Consider the following 13060-nt stretch of genomic DNA (forward strand, 5'->3'; position numbering starts at 1 on the left):
ATGCACTTGGGCTCCCAGCACAATTTGGCTGCATGCTTCTTGGGGAAAAAAGCTGTCTTGGCTTCTAACTTGTGAATTGGTTAATAGAAAATGGCTGAATACTTTGCATCACAGAGCTATTTTTATGGCTGCTGGTTAGCTCCAGGGAAGATTTATCTTCTTTCGTGATGTATTAGGATTAACATTTACCAGTAGTAGTGTACAGTGCTCTTTTCTTTTTTTTTTTTTTTTTAAAGGCCATTTGTTTCTGCCTAATGGGCTATTGGGCTAGAGGTAGCAGGCATGGTAGTTTAACCATTTCTTTGCAGTGATGGCGATTTTAGAATTTAACTGGCATGCTATCTAATGTATGCTACGGAGATCCTTTCTAAGGTATTACAGCCTTTTCCAGTACCCAAAAGGACATAGAGCCATTATCGTTTTCTTTATCTAAGATGGTTTCATGGCCACCAATACTAAGAAGGTACATGACTTTAAGATAGAAGGGTATAGGCAATATTCTGCCAAGAGGCATTTTTGGAACACATGGATTTGTATGGAGTTTCTTACCATGTTGCTAAATATTTTTTTAGTAAGTTAGATCAGTGGTGGAATAGTAGCACTATGGAAGCATACGTCACCTTTGGAAACTGGCTTATGCATGGCTCACAAGGCCTTCACAGACTAATTGGGCATCCATCAGAATTGGGACGTTATGCTTCCCATCTTGGGGGACTTGCCTGCTAAGGAGAGTGTTTAGGTAGATATTAAGCAGTCATTTTCCTCAAAGCTTACTTTATCTCTACCCATCATCCTATGCTAAAAATATGGTTATAAATTTGGGACTTTACTCCAATAACAGACTGAGGTGTCTGACTGACATCTGACTTGAATACAGGATCACCTTGGAGAAGCTGGGCTCTGAGGTCACTGCTGCTTTGCAATAACAGCAGAGGTAATGGAGACCACTGCTGGCTAAATAAAAAGGCTGTAACTTCATACAAAATTCCATCTTTCCTATTATGTTCCACTGGGACAGTTCATCTTAAATGAAAGTCTGGAGTCGCTGAACCACAATTCTGGCTCCTTTTGTTGGAATCGTTAAATAGTATTACTTTTGGCAGACTCTGAATAGTTTCTCTCTTCTCTGCCTGTTTGCTCTGATAATCATAAACATTGATTTTTGTTTCCGTAGCTCTTGGATATTGACTTGTTTGATGTGATTTAAACTAATAATCTCAGCCAGTCAGAAAACAATAGGGAATATTGCCTCTCTTTTTTTTTTCTCAACATTTTGGAGAAGGGAGTGTTGTAACTTTCCAGGAAATTAGCATCTTTGTTTATTGCTAGAAATCTTCTTGCAATATTTAGATTTCCTAGTATCTCACTAATTATATATTTAACTGCTACAGCACCCAACCTCTTACATTTTGCCCATGTGTTTTCAATAGTAAGGTGCCGGTCGTGTTACCCATAATATTTCCTGCCAAGCACATTAGTTAGTTGGAATAATTGAAGTATGTAGAGTGGGTGCTCTGAGTCCAGCCCAAGCAACCAGGTTACTTCTACAGGGGATACAAGAACCAAGGCAGAGTGCCAAGATGAAGTAGCAAGCTCCTACCCTAGTTAGTGTTACAACAAAGGCTTTCTTTTAAGATTTAGCTCTTTCTGCTGGAAGCAAAGCTTCATATTTTAAATTAAAACATAATTTATCGGTGGGGGGGGCAAGACACACCTCTGAATAGGAAGATTTGAGTTTCGGCTGGCCTTATTAATGATAAGGCTTTCTATCTCTAAATTTCTCCTACATTCTGGTCGTCTGAAAGAATTTAAATTCTTTAAGCTTCGCCAAATCGTGCAGTTTAAGAAGGTAAGCATTGCATAATATCTGAGCCACTTTTTCTCTTCCATCTTTCAGGATGTTTGATGTTGGTGGCCAGCGATCAGAAAGAAAGAAATGGATCCACTGCTTTGAAGGTGTGACAGCTATTATATTCTGTGTAGCCCTCAGTGATTATGACCTTGTCCTTGCTGAGGATGAAGAAATGGTACGTTCCTTTAGAATTATTAACATGCGGCTGCATCCTGCAGTGAGATAATTGAGGTGGAAGTTAGTTTCAAGCTGCTGTAGACTGTATTCAGTGTAAAGACCTATCAACATAATATTCTTTGTGCTCTGTTTGGGATGCTGAGAGAGCAGTGTGTCTCGTAAGAGGTCTGGCCATAGCACCACAAGTTTAATAATAAACTAGCGGGAATTGATGTCTTTCTCCTCAACTTCCTAAAAAAAAAAAACAAACCCCAAAACATTCTGATTGTGTGATTGCTGTTATTGCTGCTTGTTTTGTTAAGCACTAGTGCATCTCTTGGACTGGAAGAAAAGCTGACCCTAGTAAAAGGTTATGGGATGGTAAATGGACAAGAAAATTAAAGTGAATGGGGATTGGACCTTCTCTGATCTGACCACTAGTTACGACCAGAGACAACATAAATTTCCTGATCTTCCCTTGTATGACACTTTGTTATCAGTTTTAATAGATTTATAGCTGGAAGGGACCTCAAGAGATCATTGGATAGTTTAGCTATCATGTTTTGTATTTTTAAGGCCAATGGCTTTCTTCTAAATATAATCAAACAACCCACCTTTCCCAAGTGACTGCTGGAATGATGCACTTTTTCTCTCGATTACTTTTTAGAACCGGATGCATGAGAGCATGAAGCTGTTTGATAGCATTTGTAACAACAAGTGGTTTACGGACACTTCCATCATCCTCTTCCTCAACAAGAAAGACCTGTTTGAGGAAAAGATTAAGAAGAGCCCACTAACAATCTGCTACCCAGAGTACACAGGTAATGCTGGGGTCAGGGGTGAACTCAGTCTTGTGCTGATCCGTTGGAAGGAACACTTCAGATCACTCTGATTTTAGAAGGAGTATGGGCTTGTCCACCTGTGGCAAAGTTAGAACTAGGTCTTCTCCTCCTGGTTCTGTTGAGCTACTGTCCACGTGTTTCTTTGGCTGGAAGCACATTTGGAAAATGTGAGGTTTTTCTGCATCTTGGGTCCTTATAAGGAAAGTCTTTTACCTCCATATCAGTACTGAAGGTATTATAAAAGATGTCTAGATAGGTTGAACACTAGATAACTCATATGCATTAGCAAACACAGCCCCCCTTGCATTAGAGCACATATTACATCTGTACTCCAAAAGCATAGGTAGAACATCTTCACTAGTGTGGCTGGTAGGCCGTCTCTCTCTCTTAAAAATAAAAATAATAACAAGGTCATTTAAAGGGAATTTCCCCCCTTCTCTTTGCTACTTGTGTTTTGGGCTTTTTTGCCTTCCTCAGAAACATTGGGGTTAGCCCCAGTTAAGGTTGGAGATTTGACTGGGATGTGCCAGTGTTCTTGCTGGGAGTTAAACCCCTGGTAGGGGTACATCAATAGATTTCTTTTGGACCAGTACTAGTGGCTGGTTTTTTTTTTTGTTGTTTTTTGTTTTTTAAAGCCATATCGGCTGATACTGATCTGATTGCTGACTTATGCAGCCGGGCAGCTTGGAGAGCATTGTCTGGCTGGTAAGTCTGTTGTGGAGGAAGGGGCGTAGGGAGGTGCAGGTTGAGGCCCCTGCAGTGAGGGAGGGAGAAGGGCAGGTGCTGCACAGCTGGGGCAGAGTGGGACAGCTGTGAGCAGCTTGTCTGGGGGGTACAGGGAGGGGTAGTGACCCCACCACTGTATGCACCCTGGGAGGGCAAGGGGAATGTGTCCCCAGATGTGTGCATGAGGCAAGGGTGGGCTGGGGCCAGGGTGGCGCCATGCTCTTCCTGATAAGGGGCTGGACTGGGCTGCACCTGGAGATTTTAGCAGGGAACAGCAATAGTTCTCTTCCGTGGATCTCTTGAGGGTATTTTAACAAATTACTTCCTGTCTTTGTAATGGCAGAACACTGACAGTGGCCTTGTCCCTTGTGCTTTACCTGCAGCAAGTTAAAGGGTGTTTTTAATGTTGCCAGGATTGTGCCTGGTGGCTGTGAGGGTTGTTCACAAAGTGTATAACAGATTAGATGAGAGCCTGTCTGGTACCATCAGGAGAGGGGTGATCCTGCCTTGAGTAAGAGGTTGAACCTTGCAACCCTTCTTTTGCATAGTTCTGTCATCTGCTATCTGATCAAATTGTGTATTCATAGCCCAAATGATTAAGACCTCTTTAGATTCATTCACTCCTGTCAGTTGTTTCTACTCCCAATTGAGCGTTGTAGGCGTTTGTGTATTTCTAGCATGATGCTTTATTATCAATAATTTTATACAGTGTTTCATCAGTAGATTTCGGAGCTCTTTGTGAAGATGGTAAGTGTCATGATCCCTATCTTACAGATGAGGAAACTAAGACGGAAGTTTTAAAATGACTTGCCCAGGGTCACACAGGAAGCCAGTGACAGAGATGGGGAGATCATTTGGCCTTTAAAAAGGGCTAAAGTTGAATTTGTAGCTTCTTACAGCCATGCCTTCTCCTTCAAGCAGAAATGAAGCCAGACATTTTTAGATGTATATAAGCTTTCTACTGCAAACATGTAGCTAAAGTAAGGTATCTTTTATGTTCCAGGCTCTAATACGTACGAAGAGGCAGCTGCATACATTCAGTGTCAGTTTGAGGATCTGAACAGAAGAAAAGACACCAAGGAAATTTATACCCACTTCACGTGTGCCACTGATACCAAGAATGTGCAGTTCGTGTTTGATGCTGTTACTGATGTTATCATTAAGAACAACCTGAAAGAATGTGGACTCTATTAAGAGGACATGGTGGGGGAAAAGGTAAAATGCTGAACTGTCTGGCTGCTCTGAGCAATAGACTCACACTTGCAACTCAGTCTTTTTTGACACGTGCTTTCATTAATGCTCAGTGTTCTTCTTTCAGTTTTTATGATGTGGCGTTTTGAAAACCAGACTGTTCCCCTGCTGCCTCATGGGACAGCTGCAAGCATGAACAGGACCAAGGGAATGAAAACAGCATGCAGAATCCTTGCATTCTTTAGCACAATCTTCTGTATTAGGGACCTTTTTATCGATATGGGATGTTGAAGATATCAAAACGGAACAACTGTTAAGTGTGATTTGATCATTCAGGCATCAGTCGGATTGCATAATCTTAAATGTGCACAGCTGTTGTGAAGCTGAGGTGCTGGATTCCAGAACTTCAGTATGTAGCTTTCTCTTTCTTTGATTAACAAGCCACCACTAGTCTGTTTTTAAGGTTTTTCCATCAGATATATATAATATATGTATATAAACTTTACTAAATTTTATTTCTTTATTTGCAAATGAATTTTGTTTTAAGAAAACATAAGGAAAAAAAAACACTTAACTATGCACATGATGTGACCAGATCATGCAGAAAGTATTCCTCTTAGTAGGAACTCTTTGTTTTTAACACTTGGTATGGTCAGAATTTAATATTTCTGCAACTACTTAAAAGATCTGTAGCGCTCTTCTGGCTATAGCTTTGGCTTCTGATGTGTAATTTGTTTTCACCCTGCTGCAAATATGTTCTGGCTCTGAAAAGAAGTGACAGAACTTTCTGTAGCAGGATAAGTCCTTTTTAGCTTATGTTTGGGGATTAACTTGGTTTATGCTGATTTACCAAATCGAGATTTGAGCCCCTGTAGTAAGATTCAAGCCAGCTTCTTGGGTGAAGACGTACCTGGGACAACTTCAGTTGGAGAAACAAATTACTATATTCCAAACTGGATGGAGTGTGCGTGCTGCTACCAAGCTACTAAATCAACCACTTGGATTCTTGTGCGGTTTTTTTGGTCTAAACCAGTGGGGAATTCTGTAAAAGATGCACCTTTGTTCTGCATTTACCATGGCCTTTTATGTTCAGAGACTTTTAAACTGTATTGATAGCATGCTTTACTTTGTAAATGTTGTGCCAAAATTCCTGTTTGCCATTTGGTTTTTATTGTAGTAATGTTCTTAACCAGTCGGCACATTCCTTTGCTGAAACCATTGCATTATGAGACTCGTTTTCCCAATTTGTCACGTGTACAGTTTCAACCTGTTAGTTGTTGGCAGTATTAAAATTGTGAGTAAACAGTTAATTTTTCCTAATTTATTCTTGACATTCTGGAAATGTTCTTCCATACTGCTCACTTCACTTGTTTTTTGCAAGCTGACTGAAGGCAAGAGGGGCAGCCAGTTGCAAATGCACTTAGTAGGCTAGGCAGAGGGTAGCCTGACCCTTTTTAAATACAAAAGTATTGGAGCCACTACTGTCTTGCACTGTGCAGCCTTCTTTTACCATGGGGATTTGGTTTTATGGGCACAGGTATCATTCATCAGATTTGCTGACTGTAGTTTAGTCTGTTGCTCATTTACAGCCAGAGACATAGTCTGAAATCGGGCAGAGGCCAAGGCAGGGTGCCGCCTTTAAAAACCAACTGAATGAGCGAGTGCAGTTCATAGCCAGTGTCACTTCATCAACTGAAAGCATTAAGAAAAGAAAGAACGCGCTAGAAGTCCATTAAAGTAAGTGGAGACGAGCCAACTTGCAGTATGCCTGTCATGGTAGTGGTACTATACTTTTAGACAATGTTTTAAACTCCTTAAGAGAGATCCTTGGTAGGCAAATGCCATATTCTTTGCTAGGGATAACAGTCGTAATGTGTAACACCATTTGTTAGGTCCGGACAGCTCCTTCACAAGTAACTGTCAGCTACTGAAGTGTGAAACGCTCGCCTTTTAACCAGATCGTCTAGGCTGTACTGCAGATTCACAGTGATACTTGGAGTTGCTTAGTCAGCTTCTGAAACATAAATGTGCCCTCATCCCTTCAGTGGCACTGTATGCCCAAATTGTGCTACTTGATGCCACAAGAGTCTCAACACTTATTTTTTCTCATTAGTTTGGGTGGGACTGAAGGGTGTTTGGCACCTATCAGCATCAGGCTATTAAAAATTAACTGCTTCATAGAATCAAGAGAGGAAGCTGACTGTGGCATGCATGCTATCATCCAGGTCTGCAGCAATTAGGTCTGCAGTTTGAACACACTGTATGCGTTGGGTTTGTTCTATAGCCACCCTGCCTGCCAGCTTGACTTCATTGAAGATCTGTATGTGCAGGTGCTATGGAAATAAGTGTAAAATGTAGAACATAAGTAAAAATAGCACAGAGGAAGCTTGCCCTGAGTTAGGTTTTGGGAGTCAAGAATGACACAGGAAGGAAACGCTTTAAGAAATGAAACGTTAAAGCAGAACAAATGACCCATTCACTTCATGCACATTTCTTTTTATTTTGGCTTTGCTACAGTTTCTAAGTGAAGCTCCGTACGTGACTTCTGCAATGCACACTGAGAAGATACAAGACTTTGTCTACAGTGATAGCATAGGTTTATTTACATATGATAAAGAGCAGACAACTTTAAATAGCAGAATGAGAATCTTTTCGAGTACTGTAACTATTTTTTGTCTCTGGCATCCAGCCTGCTCCTTCTGATTTCTTGCTGTGAAATGTTTCCTTAAATCCTAATAAATCCAATACTATTTCTTAAAAGTTCTTCTGATCTTCTAGGCTAGAGATCAGTGAGGCATCATGAGCAACAGTCTCTGAAGCAAAGAGCAGATGTAGCAGTGAGAGGATTGGTATTGCTAGGCTATATGGGCAAGCCTGTTTGAGTTTGGAAGGTTTGGGAGTGAAATGGGTCAAGGTTCCAGGCTATTTGTACATAGAGATAGTTGGATAGTAGAAGCAGTCAATCAGCTCCTTAAGGCTGTGGGGAGAAATTCCACCAGTTTCAGGGATCTGCACATTAACTTTCTCCAGTGGAAGGTTTGAACATTTCAAATAAGTATTGGGACTTATTTACAACTAGTAAACTTGCTGCTTTTTAACGCGTAAGGGAAGATGTTAATTATCTTGAACGTAAATGGATTCAGATCTCCACATTCAGGAATTACTTTTAGGTCAGATCACTCACAAATTTGTTTTAATGGCTTCCCCCATCTTTATAGGTGTGGGTTTTCTCTGGGATTCCACCAAAGGATTGGTTTCACTTTTTTTTCATGTTAGGTCTGTAGTGCCTTTTTAGATGCAGCTGTGTTGACATGTGCTGTTCTGGTATCTCTTCCCCATTTGGTGTGCCAAAAACTGCGCTGTCAAGTGTCAGATCACACTGGATTGCTGCGGGCTCTCTCTTTAAAGTGTGCAAACTGAAGAGAGTTTTTAAAAACAATAATAGAGGAGGAAATTACCCTGGCAGACAGCTGGGTGGCAGGAAGTTTAGCTGTGCCTTTCTGGGCAGGGCTTGTTCTTCGAAGTGCATGCTTTGCATGCTGGGTAGGTCTTAGAAAAATTTTGCCCTAAGTAGCTTTTGCTCACTCTGGCTCTGCTCAGCAGAACAATGATGCTATATAGAAGTCATTTTCTTTGCTGCTGGAAGGTGAAGTGGAAAGGGAAAATGGTGTTAAATACTTCAACATTACAAGGGCTTGAATGTTTTTAGATAGGTCACGTACAAATGCAGAGGATCAGTACTGGAGAATCTCACCAGGCAGTAGCAAACTATGTGATGCAGTGGTGGCGGGAAACATTCGAACTAGTCTTCTCCATTTAATCCAGGGCTGGGCAAAGTCCATCCGGTGGGCTGGATCAGGCCCATGGTGGCCTCCATTTCCCAGCAGCTCCTGCCCTCATCACTGGCCGGTTTCCATGGAGACCCCAGGAGTGGTACATCAGTGATAGCATGGGGCCAGGGTTTCCATAGAGACTGGCCACAGCAGTGCTGGCAGCATGTGTGGCAGGGCAGGGAGCTGCTCCTGGGCTGGGATCCTGCCATGGTGACAGTGGTGCAGAGCTGCCATCTGTGGCCCACGTACCCTAGGCAGAAGCATGCAGGCAGCGGATCACAGCTCTGCCTTGGTCCCAGACCACGCTGGCACTGCTGCAAGATCCCCAGAGTAGCTCCATGCCCTGCCAGGGCCTGGTCTCCATGGAAACTGTGGCCCCATGCTGTCAGGGTCCCACAGCTACCGGAGGTCTCCATGGAAACTGGCCATGGAAACTGGCCGCAATGACATGGACAGGGACTGCTGGGAAATGGAGTCTGGCCACTGGCCAGAGCTGCTGTTTTGCCCCGCCTCCCTGGGTCTAATCAGACTAGCATAGAATTACCTTTTTCTAGTGCTTGCAACCCTAGTATGGTGCTAGACCTGATCTCGAGCTGCTGCCTTAATGCAATATCTTTCTTCATGCTCAGAGCAGGTTTTTCCCTTGCTCAGAAACTGCTGTTTGTAATGGGAAGACTTTTGCTGGCAGCAGACAATGCAGAGGTTAAAACAGTGGCTTTGCCCCTCTGCCCTCAGGTGCATTTAACTGCAAGCTGCTTCATGCTGGCAGAGAAGCTGGCTGCCTGCCTCTGTTTTCCTGTTCCCGTTCACAGAGAATGAAAGCTCCAGTGTTGCTCACTTTGGGAGCTGTGCTATTGGAAGATGCTGGCTGCATGTGATTTTTTTGAAGGTGGGGGTGGGAAGAGAATAACGGTGCTGCATTTTGCACAGGGAGCTGGCAGACGCATATATCATAGCATTTGTTTTGTCATTAGCTCATTACTGTGGTTCATCAACCAACTCATAGTGGCTAGTAGAAAGGCCAGCTAAAGCAGAACACTGCAGAGACCACTTGTTCCCTATCCACACTGGCAACTTATCTGTGTTAGCTGCTGTTCATATGCTATCGCTAGCCAGGATTGTGTATCACTTTTCCTGGCCAGTGACATTTATGGAGCACGTTCTAAGATTGTTGCCAATCCTAAAAGCAGTGAATTGCTTTTACAGTGAATTGTTCATGCAGCAACATTTATTGTGTTATGGCAGCATAACACCATATTATAATACAGTTTGATCTTGTTTGCAGTGCACAGAGCTGGGTGTCTTTTGTAATTGGGTATGCCGGCACAGGCTTTGTAATACAGTGACTGGCTTTGTAATACAGTGCCTTAAGGTACCAAACTTTTCTGCTTCCTAAATGGATCCTATGGTTCCTGATAGTATAAAGGTTTCACACCCCCCCCCCCCCAAATCTCTAAGGGGCTGAATGGAAATGTTTTAATGGTGCCAGCAAAGTTTTAAACAGTTTGTGCCATGTTTCCTGAACCAGGTGTCTGGGACTTGTAACCCTTCCCATATAGTTGAGTAGAGCAAGGTACGGACAAGATGGGAGGGCTGTCTTGGTAAGAAAAAGGGATAGCCAGTGGTTTAATGGCAATATTGCTCTTATTGCCCAAGGAAACAGCAGAGCTTTTCAAGGCCTGGGGAGAGATCTTAAGAGTTGTCACCCTCCCACCACAAATCCCTTTTGGTGACAACGTGTCTAGCTTTCTTGTAACTTGCCACTGGATTTTTTTTTAAAGGTCTGTTTGAAACGATAGTACCTGCCAAAGCTGATTTAGAAGAGTCCGCAATCTTTGAGGTTTTCCTTGATAATGACATCCGTGACTGCGTCAAACACAAATTTGACGTTCTGTGTGTCTGTGGCACATGTCATATGGCTGTAGACTTCTTTCACATCTCTTCGCATGTTCAAATCAAGAAACTGAATCTTGATGTAATTTCCTGCATCATCATATGTGTTGGAACCTGTTTTTGGAGAGGAAGTAACTACTGGTATGTGCCACTGATTAGGAACGTTGCACTGTTTAGAAACTCATAGCCCTGTGTAATTATGCAAGTGTTCTTACCCAGCTGAAGAAATGTAAGGTTTTGCCATTTGTTGCTTAGCTCCTGATTTAAGAAAACTAAACACTCTTTGAAGAGGTCTGGAATGAAAGCTGTGGCTACTGAAATGCATTCTCTACACAGAGGTACCTAAGAGCCAGCAGAAGCTGCCTTTTGGTAGTGTTTCATCTTTGGTACCAGCCTTCCCAAACAGCCTCCAAGTCGTCATGTTTAACATGAATTTTATGCTTTCCCCGTTTGCAAGCCCAGTGAAATTTTAAGTCATGTGGCCAGTTGAACCCAAGAAAATATTGGGAGTCATGGCACCCTTGAGTCTTCCTACCAGTTATCAATGATTCTTTCTACCACCATCTTAGAGTTTTAGATGACACTTAGGCACAGGCCTTTTTCTTTGCAAATTACCATGGCCATGAAGGGGCACACAGAATCATTAGAACTCACCATCATAATCTGGAAAGCAGATGCTGAGATGTACTTTCTTGATCTTTTCCTCAAAGAGGTCCTTCTTGTTAAGGAACAAAATAATAGAAGTGGTAGCAAAGAACTTGTGGTTGCAAATACTGTTGAACAGATGTAGGGATTCATGCATGCGGTTCTGAAGATGGACAAAAAGATCATTTTAATCTTCGGTGACACATCTGCTCTTAAAGCCCCTGTTCGTTCTGGCTTTAAAAAATAGAAACGGTTATTCATCTAGTTAAAACACATCATGAAAGTATTTCCTCTCTGTAAAGCATCAAGCATGTTGATCTCTGTAGGTTCAAACGATCAAATCTCTGGCTTTGTCCTAAAGCAGATGGATGCTAGACAAAAGCCGTTTCCTGTGCTACCAACTATACTTGCAGTCTCCACACTGTTTTACAGTTGTAGATGAGAAGATGGTGCTTTAACACATCTGTTTATAATGCTGAAGCCTTTGCTAGTCCTAAAAGCAGTTATCTATCTGCTGTTTTGTTAGTAGCCCAGTTCGTAAGTCTAAGTAATCTGCTAGGTGGGCTTCCACTCACTGAATGAAAAAAATATCCCTAATAGCCTGGCTTCTGTAAGCTTTGTGGTACAAATGCAACTGGTCTCTAATACTAGATGATGCTGGAGCATGAAGAGGAGCCAGGACATTACATTAATGAGACTGTATCTTAAGCAAGGACTCTGTGTTCTGGGGTCTGGTTTATGATGCTTCTAATGAAGCTCTCTAGAGAATGGCTCCCAAGCTGTATTTCAGGAGGCTGTGGTGGGTAGCGTATGGATTGCACCCCTCCCTTTTCATTTAAGAGAAGAGAGTACATGATGATCTGTGAAAATGACCTTCACATTCCTCCTAAGCTGTTTTTTTTTTTTCTTCTGAGGTGATTAGTACTGCTGGGAAACCTCCCAAGTTAATTCTTCTATGAGAGGCAGAGAAGCAAGTGCCTGTTTGGAGGATGGTAATATCTGCAATACAGGAGGGTTGCTGTATTAGCTGTCTTAATACAGCCTGTACAAGCTGTATTAGCGACTAATTAGCTGTCCTGGAAAGCAGTGCTGATTGCAGAGAGGGAGGGGAGAGACAGAGACAACCTTTTACCAGTTTCTGCCTGGTCACTGTTGGCTTTCTCTGCTCTTCACCCTCCTTTCTCCTGTTTTCAGAGAGAGGCTGAGAGCATCTGTGGAGCCCGAGTCCTGCCTGATTGCCAGCGTCAAAAATATTCCCTGCTGACTGCACTCTTGTAGCTTTGCTCTGGTGTTTTGGTGTTATTTGCACACACAAAGGATGTTCTAGTGAGACTCTTATTCAACAAACCTGGGGGCTGAGCTGGGGATAAGTCTCTCTCCCTCCTTCCCTCAGATTGGAACTGAATTAGTGACATATTTACTCACATGCCACACACCTTTGCCCCCCTCCCTAAATTCATCTTCTCAAATTGAGGGGTGTGTTTTAAGTGTGGAAGCTGATGTCTGCACCAGTGTGAATGCATGGGGACTCTGGAATGGCTGTTGAGAGCTGGCTCTGTGCTGGGCTCCAGCTACATGTATAGAGGGGGCAGAGTCATCTCTTCTCCATCTCTTACTCTTGCTTTGCAAGCTCTGCAGCTCAAGCTTTAACTCCATCAAGGCCATTGCCAAATTGGCAGCAGCTTTCCTACATTTTCAAAACAAGGTATGTCTCTAACTGGGGGGCACATGGTAGGTGAAGAAATAAGGTAGACACTGCAAGAATGAGTCTATAGAATCACAGAAGTTGGGTCAGAAGGGACCTTGTAGATCTTCAAGTCCGACCCCTGCCTGGGCAGGAGAAAAAACTGGGCTCAAATGACTCCAGCCAGGTAGGCATCAAGTCTCCTCTTAAAGACCCCCAGGGTAGGAGCCAGCACCAT

The 13060-nt window shown here is 42.7% G+C and overlaps 2 protein-coding genes across 2 annotated transcripts in view; one reads left to right on the top strand and one right to left on the bottom strand.

Annotated features, from left to right (window-relative positions):
- GNAI3 (G protein subunit alpha i3) overlaps positions 1-6074 on the top strand; it is a 59783-nt gene extending 53709 nt beyond the window's left edge. The window contains exons 6-9 of the mRNA XM_019513856.1: positions 1898-2027; positions 2676-2829; positions 4580-4791; positions 4895-6074. Of these exons, the coding sequence (XP_019369401.1) occupies positions 1898-2027; positions 2676-2829; positions 4580-4770 (475 nt within the window). The 3' untranslated portion in view covers positions 4771-4791; positions 4895-6074. The remainder of the gene's footprint in view (positions 1-1897; positions 2028-2675; positions 2830-4579; positions 4792-4894) is intronic.
- Positions 5782-13060, bottom strand: part of GNAT2 (G protein subunit alpha transducin 2) — an 18928-nt gene continuing 11649 nt past the window's right edge. Inside the window, exons 7-9 of the mRNA XM_019513857.1 lie at positions 11148-11301; positions 10403-10607; positions 5782-8406 (exon numbers count right to left, since the gene is read on the bottom strand). Coding sequence (XP_019369402.1) covers positions 10417-10607; positions 11148-11301 — 345 coding nt within the window. The 3' untranslated portion in view covers positions 5782-8406; positions 10403-10416. The remainder of the gene's footprint in view (positions 8407-10402; positions 10608-11147; positions 11302-13060) is intronic.

The sequence above is a fragment of the Gavialis gangeticus genome, unplaced genomic scaffold (genome assembly GCF_001723915.1).
Source record: "Gavialis gangeticus isolate Ggan-Ray unplaced genomic scaffold, GavGan_comp1, whole genome shotgun sequence".
Lineage (NCBI taxonomy): Eukaryota > Metazoa > Chordata > Crocodylia > Gavialidae > Gavialis > Gavialis gangeticus.